At 39.7% G+C, this 21,842-nt stretch overlaps 1 protein-coding gene across 1 annotated transcript; it reads left to right on the plus strand.

The window, feature by feature from the left end:
- The first annotated feature begins 12,079 nt into the window (after positions 1-12,079).
- LOC125228090 lies at positions 12,080-21,298 on the plus strand. Its single transcript, XM_048132538.1, has 4 exons — positions 12,080-12,097; positions 14,159-14,236; positions 19,370-19,526; positions 21,117-21,298. The coding sequence occupies exons 2-4, from the start codon at positions 14,165-14,167 to the stop codon at positions 21,296-21,298; spliced, it is 411 nt and encodes a 136-aa protein (XP_047988495.1). The 5' UTR covers positions 12,080-12,097; positions 14,159-14,164.
- Positions 21,299-21,842: the final 544 nt, after the last annotated feature.

Here is a 21,842-nt window from a genome sequence, read left to right on the forward strand (position 1 = left end):
TATATTCTGTCTGGCTAACCATACACGAACGTATTTGTCCGCCAGGCAAGCTTCGGATCTGATCCGCGATCAGCCATACACGTACGGATTGGTCCGCCGGGCAAGGCTCGGATCTGAACCGCGGCTTGCCCGGCGGAAAAACCCGAGGTGGACATATCCTTGCTATCAACTAAGGTGCGATCCGGCGGTACATCCGCGCTACACACACACGCGCGTGCAGTTGACGGATCTGCCCGGGCCGTGCTCGATTCGTTGGTTTTGAGCACGGGTAGCGGACGGGTACCCGGCAGACAAATCCATGTCGATTCCTCACCACACACGGACAGATGTGCCCGCGGGCACATCTGTCGGGCAGATCCGTATGTGTATGGCTAGCAGTGGCAGCTGGTGAAAATATCTACTAGACAACACTGAGAGAGCACAAAAAAAATCTGTGGGCCTAGTGAAAAAGGGTATAACTCAAATTGACTCGGTGAAAAAGGTCACAAGTCCGAGGTGGGACTTGTGCCCTTTTTCACCGAGTCAATTTGAGTTATACCCTTTTTCACTAGGCCCACAGAAATGTACCTTTACATTAGGCACTTTACTAGTAATCAATTTTAGGCAAGCCAGTGGGAATCGGCTTGTATGAACCAGCCGCTGCTGATGGCTAACTTATGATATTGATAGGCATCACAATTTCTGATATTAATATAAGCTGAGAGTAATTAGACATTAATCAAGATGTCTGCCGAATTTCTTGCGTTAATTAAACTGAAACTAAACACCAATTAGACACCTTCGTTAATATCGTCTGAAACTTATCGAGTCTGTGGCGTAGATTAACTATTAATAAGTAAAATATAATTTCAAAACCGCCAGGTTGTAGTGGGACTGGGCAGGCCATGTACAGCGTATGCATCCACAGCGGTGGGCTAAGTTAGCTACGGAGTGGGTGCCAAAACGCAAACGCCCGGCGGGGCGGCCCGGAAAGAGATGGCGGGATGACCTGGACTCCTTTCTCGACAACTGGACGGATGCTGCACTTAATCGGGAGGATTGGAAATCTAGGGGAGGAGGCATTTGCACAGCAGTGGGACAATCTATAGGCTATAAAAAAAAATTAACGCGTTAAACTTTTAACGTCAGTTGAAAGTCGCATTAGAATTTTAATTCCCTTCAGTGAAATGAATCATTTCTATCATCATTCTCCTTGCGTTATCCCAACATTTGCCACGGCTCATGGGAGCCTGGGGTCCGCTTTGACAACTAATCCCAAGATTTGGCGTATGCACTAGCTTTTACGAAAGCGACTGCTGTCTGACCTTCCAACCCGAAGGGTAACTAGGCTTTATTGGGATTAGTCCGGTTTCCTCACGATGTTTTCCTTCACCGAAAAGCGACTGGCAAAAATATCAAATGACATTTCGCACATAAGTTCAGAAAAACTCGTTGGTACGAGCCGGGGTTCGAACCCGTGATCTCCGGATTGAAAGTCGCACGCTCACCGCTAGGCCACCAGCGCTTCAAAATGAATCATTTCCATAACAAAACAAAATACAGATTGTAGAACGGGGGTGGCGGGGCGCGAAGTGAAGAGAAAGCCGAGTGTACGAATCTAGACTTTATTGACAAGGTTACAAGTTAGTGATACCTCACTGAACCTGCATGACCCAGCAAAGGTGGATGCAAGCATGGCTAGGTAGGTTTACTTAGCTAGAAGACACTCGTATGCTTAAGCAAAGGTTAAGGCATAGAGCGTGCAGTAAGCTAGTTCCTACTGTGAGAGTACAACGATACTCGGTCGACGCCGGGGGGTCATGATTCTACGTTGACCAAACGTTAGCGTGTTCTATTTTTTCCACTGGCGCCATCTAGCGGTGACACTGGAACTAATCATCCATAGTGCAGTTGTTGGGTGTATTGCGGTGATGGCGTTACAACTCTCCCCCTATGTCCACGCAGGCGTCCCGACAAGTAGGACATAAATCAGTAGAGTCTGTGTGTAGGCTGGAACATGATCTGCCACACAGTTTGGTTACTGCAGGCGTAGCTTTCTTGGGAAGCGTTGTTCTACAACATCTAATATACTTAACTAATCAGTCTTCATTGAAGATAGGCGGTAAGATGGCACAAAAGTAGGTTTGTGCTTACATATCCCGATCACATGTTCGAAGCTTTTACCTGTTTTCCGGTGGGCATGAAGTCGTCCTAGCTTCCTACTCAACAGCCGTCCTATGCTGTGACGTCAAGCGATGAGAATGTAGTCGATGGGAAGAGTGTATCATCGAGACCTTCTAAATCACATTCTGCATCGTAATCCTCTAGGGTGATTCTTGCGTCTTCATAAAGAATTTCCAGGGTGGGAGAATAATTCGCCGCCGTTCCTTAGAAAGAGTGTCGAACTTGTAACGCGTCCAGATCGCGTAGTAACAAAAGTCGGATCCTTTAGCTTCGCAGGCTCGCCTTTTCCGCTCATTTAAGTAGGTTGTCTTGCGTAGCTTCTAACACGAAGGTCGTAGCACGCCAATGACGTCACGGGCTCCGTAGCTCGATGATGACGTCACGCAGACTAGCCCCACGTTGGGCGCCACTGTAGAACGGGGGTGGCGGGGCGCGAAGTGAAGAGAAAGCCGAGTGTACGAATCTAGACTTTATTGACAAGGTTACAAGTTAGTGATACCTCACTGAACCTGCATGACCCAGCAAAGGTGGATGCAAGCATGGCTAGGTAGGTTTACTTAGCTAGAAGACACTCGTATGCTTAAGCAAAGGTTAAGGCATAGAGCGTGCAGTAAGCTAGTTCCTACTGTGAGAGTACAACGATACTCGGTCGACGCCGGGGGGTCATGATTCTACGTTGACCAAACGTTAGCGTGTTCTATTTTTTCCACTGGCGCCATCTAGCGGTGACACTGGAACTAATCATCCATATAGTGCAGTTGTTGGGTGTATTGCGGTGATGGCGTTACAAGATCAAAATTTTAACCAGTTACTAAAATTAGAACCTTATTTTGAGTAACGCTTGCTCGACATTGGACAATACATGGTTATTCCTTTTGATTAAAATATTTCGCTGAAATGACTCGTGTGACAATGGTCTGAGTTAACCAAATATATATTTATATGTACGTTATGAAATATTATATGGACCGCTAACAAGTGCTTTTCGGGGGCAAAGACTAACGAGGATTAGAAGGGTATTTGTTTACATATTTGAACCATTTTAATTATGAAAGAATAAACCCCAACATAGTGGACCATAATGGACCGATTTTCATCAAACATGGCTAAGAACACTCCTTTTTTATATTATAAATGGGCTCACTCTTGACCACAGACTAGCCAAAGGCAAAGACGTGGCCTACGATGGAGTGAGCTCGCCCAGAAGATGCCTGTTCACTCTTGATTTGAAGGTTGCCGGGTTATATGAGCTCGGAAATATAGCCGCCGGCAAGGAATTCCACTCCTTGGCAGTGCGCATAAGAAAAGAAGAAGCAAAGCGCTTCGTGCGGATTCGTGGAATACCCACCAAGTAAGGATGGAGACCGGCCGTACGTCTAAGAGTCCGATGGTAGAATGGGGATGGCGGTGGAATAAGCTCGTGTAGCTCTTGAGCACACTCCCCAAAGTGCAACCTGTAAAACACCGACAGACTAGCGAAGTAGCGACTTTCCGCCGATGGGCCAAAGACTGTAGCTTGGCCGTTAGCTTCTTGTCGCCAATCATCCTCCTGGCTCTGCGCTCCACTGAGTCCAAAGCAGCGAGTTGGTATTAACTCCCGATTAATTCAGGTTTCAAACAAAAACAAACGAAATCTAAATCGGTTTATCCGTTCGAAAGTTACGATGCCACAGACAGACACACACAAGCATTGAAGTTTTCCGGCCAGAGGACAGAAAACATATTTCCCATAAAAATAAACAAGAACCAGACAAACAACTATTTCAACGGCTCAAATGTTTTTTTTTAAGACCACTAGTGACCTGTTCTGGCTGGCTTGTTCCTCGCTCAGCGCATTGGCATTGCCATCCAGCGAGGAAACGCGGCCAGTCTTATGGGTACATTAGGTACTGTCAGCGACTTGGGAAACATCTGTGGATACAATGTAGTCCCACTAGGTAAAGTAAGGTTTAGTTCAGTTTGAATGTTTCTTTTTGTTTTGATATTTAATTTTATGTTTAACAAAGATAATGGGTTAAAAATCGAAATAAGATGTCATATATTAAAGAAAAAATGACGAGCACCACCAGTGGTGAAGGCCGGATTCGAACCGGCGTCTTTTAACAATCCGGGCCAAACGCCATCACCCCTAGGCCACCTCGCCACAGCGGAAGCCGTCGAAATTTCTCTTCGATATGTCATCTTTGTAAGACTATATAGGCGTCTTTGACACGTCTTTACAGCTGAAGATACTCTCGACCTCGTCCGTTGTTGAATTTATGGCCGAGGAAACTAGACTTGATGTCATGGGAGTAGTGCAGCATTTGTTGACGTGATATTATGATATTAAAAATAAAGAAGAATGTCATTTGTTCTTACAATAACCACAAAATTAAAATTTTGTAAAAACCCCCGACCGCGACATAGTAGACCGATTTTGATGAAACATGGCTAAGAATACTCCCGACTAACTCAGCTTTCAGACAAAAAAAACTAAATCTAAATCGGTTCATCCGTTCGGGAGCTACGATGCCACAGACAGACACACACACAGACAGACAGACAAACAGACAGACACACAGACAGACAGACACACAGACAGACACGTCACACTTATAACACCCCGGTCGTTTTTGCGTCGGGGGTTAAAAAATAAAAACATTCAAAAATATTTGGGAAAATATGATATTGGCCACTTCCAGGCTGCGAAACAGTGCCATCTAGTTTTATGCCTAAAAGGCCCATATATTTCAGGGGTACACTTTTTTGTATGACCTTTGTCTGTCCCGGTGTTATATCGTCATTGGTCATAATTTGGTTTTTCTCAGAAACGAGGCCTAACGTACCTTAATGAAAATTATGAAAGTTCACCGTTTCAGAATTATGACTAATGATAATCTGGCATCTTTACATTATGACTTCCAATTTCTATTCGGAACTTGAGTATGGAAAACGAAGCCACGGGGGACAGTTCCTGCGTTATAAAGACGTTCTGAAGCGCCATCTTAAGGCTTGCAACATCTCATGTGAACGTTGAAAGGAGCTTGCGGTGCAGAGGTCAGAATGGCGCCGTAAAGTAGGAAAAGGTGTAGGTTCCTTTGAGGAAGCTCGAGTGGAGAACTTGGCCAAAAGAGCCTTCAACTTCACATATAACCAAGGGCAGCTTTATTGCGCACAGTGCGACCGAATATTTAAAACGAAGTTTTGTTTTGCGAGCCATATACGTGCTCATAAGAGAATTTTGTCAGATACGACATGGAATAGGCTACTTGACCCTTTTTCAAAGTACGTCTTATATTATTAATTACTGCCTAATTAAACGAAAAAAAATAGTACCATATTTTATTACGACTTAAAAACCCGCAAAAAAATTATCTAAAGTTTACTTTTACGTGATCAGGCAAAAACAACATCAGCCATATTAATCTATAGAATATCTATGACATGACGTCAGTATATTTAGAAAAAATATTTCACTTTGTCACACCCGTCAACGACTATGAATTTTAATACAATAGAGGTTGCTTCTATATGGAGATCAGATTACCTACTACCTCTAATTTCCATAGTTGATCTGAATTATGTGACGTCACTCCATTGGCCAACACCGTTTTCGGAGTCCATAATTAAAAAAAAACATACACACATGTTTAATTAAAAATACGCAGTCATCACGCACTTTTAATGTCCGCAAGCTATAAATATTGATTTCTTAAGTCAAATACTACAGAAAACAATAACTTGATGTGCTAAATTCGATAGGAGACTAGTAGCCTGGGATCCGCCCAAAAACACTAGGATTTGTGACAGGATTTCAGTGTTATTTTATTAAAACACCTTTGATTTGCGGGCTAAAGGTACAAAATGATAAATATCTATCAAGAATACACAATCAGAAAACCGTAGAACCTTATTACACATACCTGTTATCCAGCACTCGTTTTCTTCCTAAATATTTACGCAAAACTGACGTGCAGTAACAACGCCATCGCAAGCTGTACTGACGGAAGTGGCGGGGAGGGAGATACGAGGTATTTCTTTTACAAAATGGCGGCCGGGAGTTGCGAGGTTTTCTATTTTGCTTTTTAAACATAAACGGTTTATTTTTGGTATTTAAGAGTTTTGCCGTTAGATGCGTTCAGAATAGTACTATCTAAAAGTGTCAAAACATGATTTTCAAAAAAATTGGAGTTACGAGGTATGCGATTTAGGCCGACGAATTTGGCATTTTGCGACCACCTCTACAACTTATTCTATCTTGGAAGCCATACAATACGAATATTCATATTCAGATTCCTCACAATTCTCACAGACTACTCAAGTGTGAAATACGGTTGAAGATACTCTCGACCTCGTCCGTTGTTGAATTTATAGCCGAGGAAACTAGACCTTATGTGATGGGGAGTGCAGCACTTGTTAAGGATTTTATTAGGAGCTAGGTGACATTGGTACTTGACTCATGGTAAAATCCTTAACAAACTCGGTACTTGACTTTGGAAATTTTGGTAGTTAACAATACATAAGACAAACAATATATAATATATTAATACAGGCTGTCTCACAGCCTAAGCACTGGTGGCCCAGTGGTAAGAGGCGCGTGCGACTTTCAATCTAGAGGTCGTGAGTTCGAACCCCGGTTCGTAGCAATGAGTTTTTCGGAACTTATGTGCGAAATGGCATTTGATATTTGCCAGTCGCCTTTCGGTGAAGGAAAACATCGTGAGGAAACCGGACTAATTCCAATAAGGCCTAGTTATCCTTTGGGTTGCAAGGCTGGCAGATGGCTGTCGCTTTCTTAAAACTAGTGCTCAAGCCAAATCTTGGGATTAGTTGTCACAGCGGACCCCAGGCTCCCATGAGCCGTGGAAAATGCCGGGATAACGCAAGGAGGATGGATGCTGTCTCACAGCTATGCCACAATGGAGGGAAACTACCTTAAAAATCATTTTTTTTTATGGGATAGGAGGCAAACGAGCAGACAGGTCGCCTAATGGTAAGCGATCACCGCCGCCCATGGACACCCGAAACACCAGAGGTGTTGGAGGTGCGTTGCTGGCCTTTGAGATGGGTGTACGCTCTTTTCTTGAAGATTTGAAGGTCGTATTGGTCCGGAAATGCCGCAGGCGACAATTCATGGATCCTTCAAATCAAGAGTGAACAGGCATCTTCTGGGCGAGCTCACTCCATCGTAGGCCACGTCTTTGCCTTTGGCTAGTCTGTGGTCAAGAGTAAGCCAATTTACAATAAAAAAAAAATTGCTGAAAGAAGGCTTTATTTTATTTTTAAAACTTAGTAAAACGCCAGCTGCGTTTGCCTTCAAGGTTACTACAGGTCGCAATCATACGCTTGGGTCTGTCCAAATATCCTACACTGCGTCACACCTCGGACACTAGCACACAGTCTAAACTCATGTAGTTGAACGCGTACTATGCTGGTATGAGTGAAATATCACAGGTCGACTGTTCGCGTTTCTGACAGGTGGTAACTGTGAGGTAACCGAGAGGGGGTGAGCGGCACTTTCAGCGGGGAGCGGGAGTGGGCATATTGTACGATAGTACTCTTTATTATACTGTGACTGCGTCGAAATATCGGGAGCTCGACAAAAATCAAAAATGTCAATATAAGTCTAAGCCTGTGTCTAAGTGTAAGTCTGTGTGGTGACGGGTTAAGAATTTCACCACCCCCTTTCTTCCCGTGGGTGTCGTAGAAGGCGACTATGCGGTATGGGTTAAATTGTGGTGTAGGCGAGAGGCTGGCAACCTGTCACTGAAATGCCACAGTTTCGTTTTCTTTTAACCCCTTATTTGCCAAGAGTGGCCCTTAAGCTTTAGTAGTTTCATATGCTCTGCCTACCCCTTTATGGGATACAGGCGTGATTGTATGTATGTATGCGTATGTCAATATAAGTCCCATGTGACAGTCAGTTTATGTAGATGCCGTAACCGAATGGCATTTCTGCGACGCGAAACGAAAACGATACGCCGCGAAAGGTAGGCTGGCTCTGTCGCGCCAATACGCAGGAGCGATAGAAATCGATATCTACGAGCGTTTTGTTTCGTGAGCGTTTGTGCCATTCGGCTACGTACGCTCTATAACCCGGTCAATATAAGTCTAATTAAAATAATCCTACGTTATTACGTACCTACATTTTTTTTTTTGTTATAAGTTTGACGTGTCTGTCTGTCTGTCTGTCTGTTTGTCTGTGTGTGTGTCTGTCTGTGGCACCGTAGCTCCCGAACGCATGAACCGATTTAGATTTAGTTTTTTTTGTCTGAAAGCTGAGTTAGTCGGGAGTGTTCTTAGCCATGTTTCATGAAAATCGGTCAACTATGTCGCAGTCGGGGGTTTTTTCAAAATTTTAATTTTGTGGTTAGGTTAGTTTCCAGGTTTTTTTTCGTATTTTTTCTACTAGATGCGACGTGCTAGCACGAGTTTTGTTACTTTCGCTACGACGCTGATTAAAGTCTGACTACAATGAACTGACACATTGCAACCAAACTAGTTTTCTAGACTAGCTTTCTGGGGCATCGATTACTTCCAACTAGATGAGTTTATAAGTTCGTTTCGTCAACATAGTATCGTGCCACCACACCATGGCGTGGCGGCGGGTGGTCTAGTGGTAATGACTTTAGCCGCGTAAGCTGAAGACCCGGGTTCGATTCCCGGCTCGGCCTACAGCCGCGGGCCTTGTCGTTTCTTTCGTGTATGATATTTATTTCAATTTATAATTGATTAGTAGTGTGACTACTAGAAAAAGAACAAATCAAAGAAATTTTCAATAAAATAACTTGGTTTGTTCACTAGTTGTATACTGTCGTGGTTCAGGGATTTTATCAAATCCCTAAACAAATCAAGTGAAATGACGAATAATGGCGCTTTTATTCAAATAACTAAAACTTTTTAGATAAATCACGAAATTGATTCGTTTTTTTGTCATCCTGCGTGATTTGATCATATCCCTTAGAGATTTGATCAAATCTCTGTTTTGGCCATTTCCCTGCGACTATACTACGACTTCGATATTATGTATGTATATGTAAATGACGGTATAAATGTAAATGACGACCGGTCTGGCTCAGTCGGTAGTGACCCTGCCTGCTGAGCCGCGGTCCTGGGTTCGAATCCCGGTAAGGTCATTTATTTGTGTGATGTGATGTGATGAGCACAGATATTTATTTTTGTTCCTGAAGTCATGGACGTTTTATATGTATATATAAGTATTTGTATATCATATATCATATATATCGTTGTCCGAGTACCCACAACACACGCCTTCTTGAGCTTACCGTGAGGCTCATTCAATCTGGGGAAGTACCTCCGACAGACACTACCTGTTGTGTTCCTAGTGTTCCTACCGGTGAGTAAGGCTGTCAGAGCTCAACGAGGGGGCGTTGTGCTGGTGACGGAAGGACCTACGTCGTCTATTGTCCTTTGAGTCGTCGGCAACCCGTACCCTGCTTAGAACTTGTACACTCCTTTTTGCTGTGTACTTAACACAGCAAAAGGGAGTGCACAAGTTTCTAATGGGTTGGCAACGTGCATGTGACACTCACTGAGTTCCAGGCGTCCATTGGTTACGGTGACCGCTTTCCATCAGGCGGACCGTATGCTAGTTTGCCATCGAAGTAGTATAAACGAAATCTGTGTAAAAAAAATCTGTGTTAGAATGTATTATTAAGCCTACTCTATGGCTTATTTTGTGTGATAGTGACACGCACTCTGAAGGCAAAATACTGACGTAATATTCACTATTTATCTTATTTATGCTTTGATCTTCTTGTAGGTAATCTATGTTCTGATTGCACCCACAAAGAGAATGGTGTTGGCTTAGTCGTTTCCGAACTATACTAGTTTTTTTTTTATTTAATTTTAAAAACTAGGTAATTTTTAATTTTAAAAAAAGGTAGTTAGTAGTTAGTATGTTTTGTTTTAAGACTCCTTATCTAGGAGACTGGAGATTGGAACGATTAATAGTACAGTCAACCAATTGGAACCCTAGGCCACTCTATAACCATGTCAAAATTACAAGCAGTAAGAGATTTATTACAATCTGATTTATAACGGCACATGACATAGTTCTACAGTGGCCTAGGGTTCCAATTGGTTCACTGTACATTGTGCAACATGGGGCGGAAGTTGAATGGTGTAATAATTCAGGGCAGCTTGTGGCGAGCTGAATGGGAAGTGACGTCCCTTGGGTCCCATGCCCCCGAGAGTCGGTCAGGCCCCTCCCTCCGGCTTGCCTTTACTGGCCGGCCGGAGTGAACACTGAGCAGGGGCCGCAGGATTCTCACCTCTGGCTTGCCTTAACCGGCCGTCCAGAGTGGGGTGCCAGAGCTATATGCTCGCAGGGTGGAAGTGAAATATGCATAAGACGCGAGTTGGCACAGTGGCTGTTTCGTACAGACTGGGTAGAAAGCGGCGCACACCTCTCCACACCCTGAGCCGCTCACGCTATGTTGTCCCCTTGTCGCTCCGTGCGAGCGGCCGTTTTCGGGGACCCATATAGTGAGTTGGCGAGTCACCGCCTGCCTATTTTTTTCGTGTTTTTAAAACATATGATTAAGGCAGGTGCCATAGACCTTTCCATAGACCGGTCACTAGCACACTAACATTTCAACTCAATAGCCCAGTATAATTTGTTTCTTTTCATTGCAATAGTTTTACACTAACCGGGGCTTGTCCTTGGGTGCATTCTATAGTGCGGACAGGGACAATCGCCGGCTAGTGTCACATTACTTTAAATTAAACTGTCTTAAAGGGCCTCTGCGCTGTTGGCTTCGGCCCCACGCACGCCTCCCAAAAGTCCGGGACCCCATGGTCCCGAGAACTGGAAAATACAAATTGTTCATCATCATCATCACGATCATCGTCTTCATTGTCATCATTATCATCATCAACATCGACATAATTATCATCATCATCACCATCATCATCATTGTCATCGTCTTCATTGTCATCATCATCACCATCATCATCATCATCATGATCATCGTCTTCATTGTCATCGTCTTCATTGTCATCATCATCATCATCAACATCGACATAATTAATTATCATCATCATCACCATCATCATCATTGTCATCGTCTTCATTGTCATCATCATCATCATCATCATCACGATCATCGCCTTCATTGTCATCATCATCATCATCAACATCGACATAATTATCATCATCATCACCATCATCATCATGATCATCGTCTTCATTGTCATCATCATCATCATCATCATCATCAACAGAATCAACATCTGCATAATCATCATCATCAACATCATCATCATTATCGTAGTCAAGCGTTGCGATTGAGAGAGTGGTTAAATAAAAAAAAACATTCATCAACTCTTCAGCAGTTGACGTAGGTATTTAGTTTTTTAAATATGTGGTAATAATAAATAACATAGAAATACAAATATAACAACTGAAATAATAAAAGTTTTGAAGACAATCCTCGTTTTCGTTTTAAAAAAACATGTAATTGCTAAAGACACCGAGAAGGTTTTCAAAAATAATAAGAATTTTCAACCTGAATGTTCATGAACATTTATTTATTTATTTAAACTTAATTGCACAGTTAAAAAAAGTACGAATGGCGGACTTAATGCTAGCAGGCATTCTCTACCAGTCAACCGAGAGATCGTGTTGGTGCAGGGTCATAAAACAGTTAAGTAGTGAAATATATCCTAAAGCCCAACTAGTTATATCTACATATACATACATAAATAATGCAAAATATAATAAATATACATAAAATACATATATAAAATAAAATATCCATTGTGAAACATCATGAGGACAACTATTGAACTTTGTCTAACAGATGCTTGCGTAACATGCGCTTGAAAGACAATTTGCTCTGGGCCTGCCTGGTGGAGAGCGCAAGATCATTCCACAGCCGGAGCGCCGGTTCATGTTCTTTCAGAACTAACCTGCTTACAAAGAGGCTAATAAGTATATATCCAAAATTATATTTTTTCCCGTCGGTTTCGAGTACTTCTGACCTGGCCTTTTTGCAATATTTCCCCGATTTGAACACGAAAAGTTCACCTAGGTCTTCCACTTCCAACTGACCCTTCCACTCTGAGCGTGTATGAGAAACGTTATGAAAGTGTGTGAAGCGAAAGTGATTTGTCAGGATCGTAGTAAATGGAAATCCATGATCTCTGCCTACCCCTCTGGGAAACAGGCGTAATTGTATGTATGTATGTATGTATATTTTTCCCCTTCATCTTTGAAAATAATTTTTACAGCAGTTCCACTTCATCAAATTGCACTGTTTTAGAAAATACTTAGCTTATTTTTAACAATACTAAAACCGTTCTGTAACATTTTAACAGTAAGTCATAATTTTAACAGTTCCTTGGATCTCTCATATAATCCCATTAGAAATAGGTGACAAAAATAGGACCTACTGTGGCTTTATAAAGTTTCAAACAAAATAAAATCGATTGATAAATGACGACGTTCTGAAGTAAAAAAAAAAACATACAAAAATATGGTAGCAGCATTGGTAACACCTACTTTTTTAAGTCGGTTTAATTGGGGCAATTATTGATGAAAACTACCCTCAATACACACCAATTTTTTCTCTGCATTTGCCTAATTGGGATGTTTTAATAAACTTAAAAGCCAATAAGCAATTAGCAATAGGCAATTAGTAATTTTAAATGGTTGAATTCATATCATATCAGTATCTCAGTGGTGTCCGTTTAGCCATCGGTCTAGCAAGAGAAACCGACATGTCTACATTAAAAGTGATCAATAGAATCATATTTCTTGAAAATGTTTTATGTGTCTTCAGAAATTCACATTTCAAACCAGCACGGAGATTTTTCATTAAATTTGCCATTTTTGTAGTTCTATGCTTGCATATCTTTGCTTCTGTAATATCCTTTGAAGTATTCATTACTATAAATCAACTATCACCTTTAGATCCCATGAACGGTGCTTCTTTCATAATGTACCACAGTTTCTTGTGTATAAACTCTTTATTAGCAATATTACATAGTTCTCGCAAAGTGAAACCTTTTAAAAAATATATTAATTGCATCGACAATATCCAAGAATTGTGTAAAAGTGATTTACTGTTCTCAAACGAAATAAATAAACTTAACAAGCGAGTACTGAAGATATTTGTAACAGTCATATTTTTCGCACTTGTATTCAACGCAATTAATATGATAGAGTTTTATGAAAACTTTAAACATTTCGTGTCGTTAATTGTTTACGTAATTTATTCATTTGTTATTGCTAATTATCATCATCGTCATATAGTGGAAGCGTTGACTTACTTTGTTTTAATTGAAGTAATTGTTACTTGCTTAAAATATCTGAACAAATCTATCCAATTCACTAATTTAATGTTGATGAATAATCAAGAGAAACTTGTAAAAGTGGCATTAGAACATAAGCTGGAACTTTGGTGGGTGGTCGTTAGAAATCTATTTGAATGCTGTGAACAGGTTTCTTCGGGGTTTGGACTACAGGTACGGACTTACACTATACTATACGTGTCCTAGAATTCTCATTCCAGCACAAGGTGTCTCCCACGATAGAGCGTATCGTGTCTAACACAATTCCCGATAGAACCATTCGTGTCCAAGATAAAGTGTCCGACACGTATGACCCTAGAGCAATAAGTGTAGTAAGATTGGTGTCCGACACTTTTCACTTTAGAGCAATTCGAGTCCGATACGTAAAAGGTGTCAGAACTTATTTGAATAGGTAGTATCAGTAAACGAATGTTTTTTTTAGTTTATTAAGAAAATAAAAAGCCATTTAGAATTAGTTTTACAAAAAGATATATAAATCTAGGCCTAAACTTTCCTGCATTACTGACAAGTTAATTTCAAGTAAAGTAATAATACTAAATAAAATAAAATTACACACGCAGTAGTTGAGTACGCAAGGATGCTTCTTATCTACTTAATGAAAAATAATAGTGAATAGTTTTGTTTTTCTTACGAGTCAATAATCATGTTATAAATAGTATATTAATATTTTTTGTTACAGATTGGAATGATGCTATTTTCATCTACAATATACTATATACTACTTCTATATAAATTCGTTCATGGCCTTGTGCAAACAGTAAGTATACGAGTAGTATCACCTTAATATGTTTCTCCTGGGTGTGTAATGATTGATATAACTTTTTTGGTATAATAACACTTGATATAACAACATTTCGTATATATTTAAAGGATATAATCACTCATTTGACATAATTAACATCTAAATATATAAAAGAAGAAGCTGACTGACTGACATATCAACGCACAGCCGAAACCGCTGGTCCTAGAGATTTCAAATTTGGCACGTAGGTTCCTTATATAGTGTAGAGGAGCACTAAGAAAGGATTTTTCAAAATTCACCTCCTAAGGGGGTCAAATGGGGGTTCAAAGTTTGTATGGGGAAACAAGATTAGTTTGACTATTTTATTCGAAACTTCACAGGAAGATTCCTTAAGACATATGACTGAATACGTGTTTCAGGTTTTTTGAAAATTTAACCCCTAAAAGGGTGAAAAGGGGGTGATAAAGTCAAAAATCAATATGGGTATCGTTTTTATGGTTTATCGGGTCGCTGATCACGATAAATACAACGTTTTTAAAATCTAACGAGGCGGAAGTGAAATACCTTCTCCCCTGTTGTGGTGCAATGGGGGTTAAATATCAAAAAAATATATAAAAGAAGATATTGACTGACTGACTGACATATCAACGCACAGGCGAAACCGCTGGTCCTAGAGATGTCAAATTTGGCACGTAGGTTAGTGTAAAGGAGCACTCAGAAAGGATTTTTCAAAATTCACCTCCTAAGGGGGTCAAATGGGGGTTCAAAGTTTGTATGGGGAAACAATGTTAGTTTCACTGTTTTATTCGAAACTTCACAGGAGGGATCCGAAAAATATATGACTAAAGACGTGTTTCAGGTTTTTTGAAAATTTAACCCCTAAAAGGGTGAAAAGGGGGTGATAAAGTCAAAAAACTAATATGGGTATCGTTTTTACGGTTTATTGGGTCGCTGATCACGATAAATACAACGTTTTTAAAATCTAACGAGGCGGAAGTGAAATACCTTCTCCCCTGTTGTTGTGCAATGGGGTTTAAATATCAAAAAATATATAAAAGAAGAAACTGACTGACTGACTAACTGACATAATATATCAACACACAGCCGAAACCGCTGGTCCTAGAGATTTCAAATTTGGCACATAGGTTCCTTATATGGCGTAGAGGAGCACTAAGAAATGATTTTTCAAAATTCTCCTCTTAAAAGGGTGAAATGGGGGTTCAAAGTTTGTATGGGGAAACAAGATTAGTTTGACTATTTTATTCGAAACTTCACAGGAGGATTCCTAAAGACATATGACTAAATACATGTTTCAGGTTTTTTGAAAATTTGACCCCTAATAAAGGGGTGCAAAGAGGGTAAAGTCAAAAACACAATATGGGTATCGTTTTTATGGTTTATCGGGTCGCTGATCACGATAAATACAACGATTTTAAAATCTAATGAGGTGGAAAAGAAATTTTCTCCCCTGTTGTTGTGCAATGGGGCTAAAATATCCAATATAGCCATAAGTATAGGTTTAGTTTTTATCTTTACTTCTGGTTCAAGAGATTTCAAATTGACACGGAAGTTCCTTAGAGGAGCACTAAGAAAGGATTTTTTAAAGTTCACTTCCTAGCATAATAATTTGACAGGGGCAAGGACAGGGACAGGGACAGGGACAGGGACAGGGACGGGATAGGGTTAGGGATAGGGATAGGGATAGGGATAGGGATAGGGATAGGGATAGGGATAGGGATAGGGATAGGGATAGGGATAGGGATAGGGATAGGGATAGGGATAGGGGTAGGGGTAGGGTAGGGGTAGGGATTGGGATAGGGATAGGGATAGGGGAGGGACGGTGACAGGGACGGGACGGGGACAAGGATAGAGATAGGGACGGGGATAAGAATAGGGATTGGGGTCGGAATAATCGGTCGGCCATCGATATCTAGGCAGTGTAAAATGCAGGTGGCTCAGTGGGAAGGGTTTAGTAAGTAGGCATCGGCGAGTATCCTGCATCCGTAATAACTATTACATTCAATGTGCTGTAAGAAGATCGTTGCTTGCTTGCCTTTTATATGTTTACGTTTGCAATAAGTATAAGCAAAATGGAAAAAAATTGTAAGCGATAATGCCAGGAAGTACTTTTTACCCTACCGACCATAGCGTCGAGATACTGGCTATGTGGGTTGTATGAAGTTTCCCCAGTATAAATATTTATATAGGTAAAATACATACATGTTCGTACCTACTACCTACGCTGTGGTCGCTGTGTAACAATTCTACAATCATTGCAAGAATTTCTTTTAAAACAATAGTAATATGTGTAAGGTACAGTCAGCCAAAAAAGTGGTTTACCACTTTTCGATCAATAGAGTCGAAAAGTGGGAAACCACTTTCTTGGCTGACCTTACAGCAAATAGATCAGTTACAATGGCCCCCCAGTCGAGAATTGCCCCGCTTTACCTTAATCTAAATAATCGCGGACAGATGTACCTACAAAGAAACCTACGGATGCAAATGAAAATCTTATTTTTTGTAAACGTTTCAATAAGAATACTTTAATTACGCGGGCGAAGCCGCGGGTAAAAGCTAGTTTGGTATAACCACAAAATATCTACTTTTATTTTGTATAATCATTATTTCGTATAACACTTATTTATAATAACCGTTATATGGTATATCTATCTATTGTTATACGACTAGTATAATATAACTAGCAAACAGTATAAAACATTTCATGGATTAATTTTATTATTTTTTGAAGGGATCACAGTTCTAACCCAACCTAACCTACTTATCTGATAGCAGTACATATGTTTAAAGGGTCACAGTTCTAACCTAACCTAACCTAACCTAACCTATTTTTGTGGTAGCAGCGCGTTGTGTGCAGGGGTCACAGTTCTAACCTAATCTATTACGTTTCTGGCAAATGATGGATCTAATTTATTGTACTTACAATTGTTTTTTATTCTAACTGTGCTTTAGAAAGAATTTGTGTTATACAATTTATTTATTATCGGAAATAAGCATTATACTCAAAGTATGTTATAATAAATGTTATTCGAACAAATGATCGAATTTGTTAGTATATTATTTGATTCAATAATTATATCAAATGATCGTTATAACGACTAAAAATATATCAAAAAAAGTTATATCGATCGATACGCACCCGTTTCTCCTTATATCTCCATGCTTTTCCTTATGTACAGTCAACAACACAGCTGTGAATAAAGACGAAGTGCCAAACATATTTATGTATACAGAACTTAATTGCCTGTACATTAAGGTGTGTATACATAATTTTGGCACTTTATATTTAAAGCTGCGTTGTGGACGGTACATACACCTTAAAGATTTGTGAAGACTGGCGTCCGGGGTGGCTTCCGTAGCTCAATTATTGGTATGGAATTCAGACAGCATTCAGCATTCAGATGCTATTAAGAATATAGAAAATGATAAAAAAATGTTTAACGTTATTAAATCTCCTTTGATAGACAAGTGTTACTATTCACTCAACGAATATTTAAATGATGATAATATAAATGAGAAAGATTAAATAATGTAAAATGTAAAAAAGATATTACTATAATTACTTATATAAATTTCTATAAAAATATAATATAATGTAATGTACTTTAGTATGTAAGAAATTTTGCTGTGCCCTAACAGGGTATCATGTACCAACTATTTTACTACCTAACTAACACCTGTATAAAATGAAAATGAACATGATCGCAATAAAGATTTGAATTGAATTGAACAAAATTTATGGGACCAATGCTGATATCGCAAAAAAAAATGTCGGTTTCATACATTTCGACTGCCATGATGCCGCTAAGTTCTATGGAACATCCATATTTTTTTCGCGATTTCAGCATTAGACCCATGATAAAAGTTGTTCATTACGACCTCAAATTCACTATGCAAAGTTTGTACGGTCCTTTTTAGGAGTCAAATAGCTATCACTGGTAGATTCTATATTGAGTTATGCACTAGACAGTTATGGATTAACCACCAAGACTAACATAGATAAATTGGAAAACATTCAAATTCGATTTTTAAAATTACTAGTTAACAATAAAATCAAAGCAAAATGTAAAGGAAACTATAGGTTACTTTTCAAAATATGTAAAATATTACCAGTCAGCCTTAAACATAAATACCTGCTCGCAGTCAATAACCATGGCTGTCTAGTGCAAAACCCCCCTAACTCTTCTAATGCGCCAATACATCCTATAGGGCACAGCTATTACACTAAGTCGGTGGCTACAGGTAAGCTATCTGTGCCTAGATTTCATAATTATTTTGGTGACAGATCGCTAAAAAAGCGTATTCCATATCTGCTCAATAGCTTACCTGAAGCCATCCGAAGTGAAAAGCACCCAAACAAATTTAAAACTATGCTAAAAAAACATTTCCTATATATATTACAATAATTTATATTATCTATTATTTAAGAAGTTTAATGATTTTTCTTTAAGTTAATTTAATTGTTTATGTAATTGAGAGACTGTTGATCCCACAGACAAACTCGTTCTGTTCCAGAGTTTTGTGGGACTATATGTTAGACATAAGTTTGTCACTGTATATTAATAACAATAAATAAATAAATAATAATAAGGAACCCTTATAGTTTCGCCATGTCTGTCTGTCCATCCGTCCGTCCGTCCGCGGATAATCTCAGTAACCGTTAGCACTAGAAAGCTGAAATTTGGTACCAATATGTATATCAATCACGCCAACAAAGTGCCAAAAAATAAAAAATGGAAAAAAATGTTTTATTAGGGTACCCCCCCCTACATGTAAAGTGGGGGCTGATATTTTTTTCATTCCAACCCCAACGTGTGATATATTGTTGGATAGGTATTTAAAAATGAATAAGGGTTTACTTAGATTGTTTTTTGATAATATTTATATTTTCGGAAATAATCGCTGTTAAAGGAAAAAAAGTGCGTCCCCCCCCTCTAACTTTTGAACCATATGTTTAAAAAATATGAAAAAAAATCACAAAAGTCGTACTTTATAAGGACTTTCTAGGAAAATTGTTTTGAACTTGATAGGTTCAGTAGTTTTTGAGAAAAATACGGAAAACTACGGAACACTATACTGAGCGTGGCCCGACACGCTCTTGGCCGGTTTTTTATTTCATGCATGTTTCAGGGAGAGTCAATGCAAGTGAACGTGCAGACACTGATAATATTATTGATGAACTACGTTATGGTGCTGGCTCTGATCGTGGCGAGTGGTCAGCGCGTGCGCAACCAGGCAGAAAAACTGGACGCCACTTTGGCTTTAATCACAACTACAATAGCAAGTTGTAAGTTAATTACAGAAATTAAAATCATAGAAAAAATTAAATTATTAGACTTATAGACCGTGATTACCTGTTTGATTTTTGTCGAGCTCCCGATATTTCGACGCAGTTGCATGCGCATGCATCAATGATCACGGAAAACAGATCACGGTCTATATCCCGGTCAATATAAGTCTAATGAAAATAACCGTGCAAATCATTCAAAATTAAATTATCTTCATAGAAAATATTTTAATTTGTGTTTGGCGCCACAAACCTTCAGGAATTTTGTCATATACTTGAAAATTTTGACCCTTGCCACCATTCGAGTTGAGTGGCTCAGGCATCCGTCGCGAAAACAGAGGACGCTGCTTCGAATCCAGCTGTGGACACTTGGAGGTTGGAGGCCTTGGTAATTTTTTCTTTGTATAATAATATGACATTTATTTAACACAACCCTTCTTGAGCTTACCGTAGGACTCAGTCAATCTGTGTAATAAATAAATTAGATCGGATTTTTGTGCGTCATCTCAATATACCTACCAAAAGTCATTAAAATGACGTAAGTCACTAAGAATGTCGCAAATCCGTCCGATCTCTGGTAATAATGTCTTATATTTATTTATTTCAGTTAATAATTTTGTATGTAAGGAATAGACTAGTTTCCTATAGGTACTTAAAATAAAATATTTTATGCAGTGCACGAAATAAAGCACCACATAATTAGAAGAAAAATATGGACAGCAGTTATGTTTGAACATGATTTCCATTTAATAAGTCAAAGAGAACGATATAAAGTAAATGAATTGACCGTGACGTCACTCCTCAGTATTTCATAGTAATTCCATATTAGCAAATCGGTTTGAACAGTTCTTAAAAAGAAGCTGATTTGACTAGTAGGAAACTAGCCTATTGTGGGCATATAGTACCGGAGACATGTCATGTCATGTGTGACGTGTGTGTCGATGAAATAATTATCTTTATATCTTAGTATTTACTAAAAAACATTGATTAGACGTTACTTTTCTTATTTCCTTATCTATATTAAGTATATACCCAATCATTAGCGTCGCCAAGTCCTCTCGCGCGTTTTCTCACATCGATTGACATGATTCCGCCATTTTTTTAATGGCTTTTTGATTTGTATTTCTATTCTTTTTGACAGCAGTGTCTTTTATGACGTCTTGACTTCTACCAATATGAGCGTGCGCGCCGTACACTTGCCATTACAGTATAACTAGCTTTTGCCTACGGCTTCGCTCGCACTAAATTTGAAAACTCACTCTCCATCCCTTCAACTATGTCCACTTAATAACCGAACCACAAAAAAAAAAACTCAGACATATTGGATCGATTTTCATGAACACTCCCGACTAACTCAGCTTTCAAACAAAAAAAAAACTAAATCTAAATCGGTTCATCCGTTCGGGGGCTACGATGCCACAGACAGACACACACAAACAGACAGACAGACAGACGGAAGAACAGACAGACAGAGAGACACGTCAAAATTATAACACCCTTTCGTCGTTTTTGCGTCGGGGGTTAAAAAATCACGTCAATTCGTCGCTCCGTTTTGCCGTGAAAGGCGGACAATCAAACTTTTGTTAACAGCAACAGATGGCGCTGCCAGGAGCTGCCTGCGTTCTGCGCGCGCGCTGATGCGGCGGCTGCGTGCGGCGCCGCTGCGCGTGCGGCTGGTGGCGCGGCCGGTGCAGGCGTCGCTGCTGGCCACCGTGCTGGTCGTCACCACCGACTACACCATCATACTGCTGCAGTTCAACCATGTTGTATAGGGTTTTGATTAGTGCTAATCTTTTTAGCTGTATAATAATGAATAAATCTTTCTGACAGGTTAGTAATATTTATATATGTATATGTCGGAACCGTTGTCAGGACCCGTTGTAGTTGTTTATGAAGGCTTTTCAATGAAATACCATGTCCATTTCACAGAATTTACTTCACAAAATCGATTACACATTAAAACACGTTATAGATTACATCCCGCCTATTATTTCGAGCAAACTGCCGGATTAGACCGAAGAATCTCCAACAACGCCAGCACTCCTCAACCATTTTGCCTGCAGCTCGATCGGCAGCCTCCAATCATCTGTCAATCATCTGTTTTTCGATTCTGTTCTTTTAGACAATAGCGTCCTCTCTGGCGTTTTGGCAGAACTCAGTCGAATACCAGCCAGGTTGTACAAAGTTGTAAAACCCTTGTTTGCTTTATTTGTCAAATATAGCGTCATAAAACGTATCTTAAACCACATTTTGGTCATTCTCCGACATATATATATAATTATATTTATATATATGAGTATATATTATTTAACCTAT

Source organism: Leguminivora glycinivorella, chromosome 7 (assembly GCF_023078275.1).
Source record: "Leguminivora glycinivorella isolate SPB_JAAS2020 chromosome 7, LegGlyc_1.1, whole genome shotgun sequence".
NCBI classification, from domain to species: domain Eukaryota; kingdom Metazoa; phylum Arthropoda; class Insecta; order Lepidoptera; family Tortricidae; genus Leguminivora; species Leguminivora glycinivorella.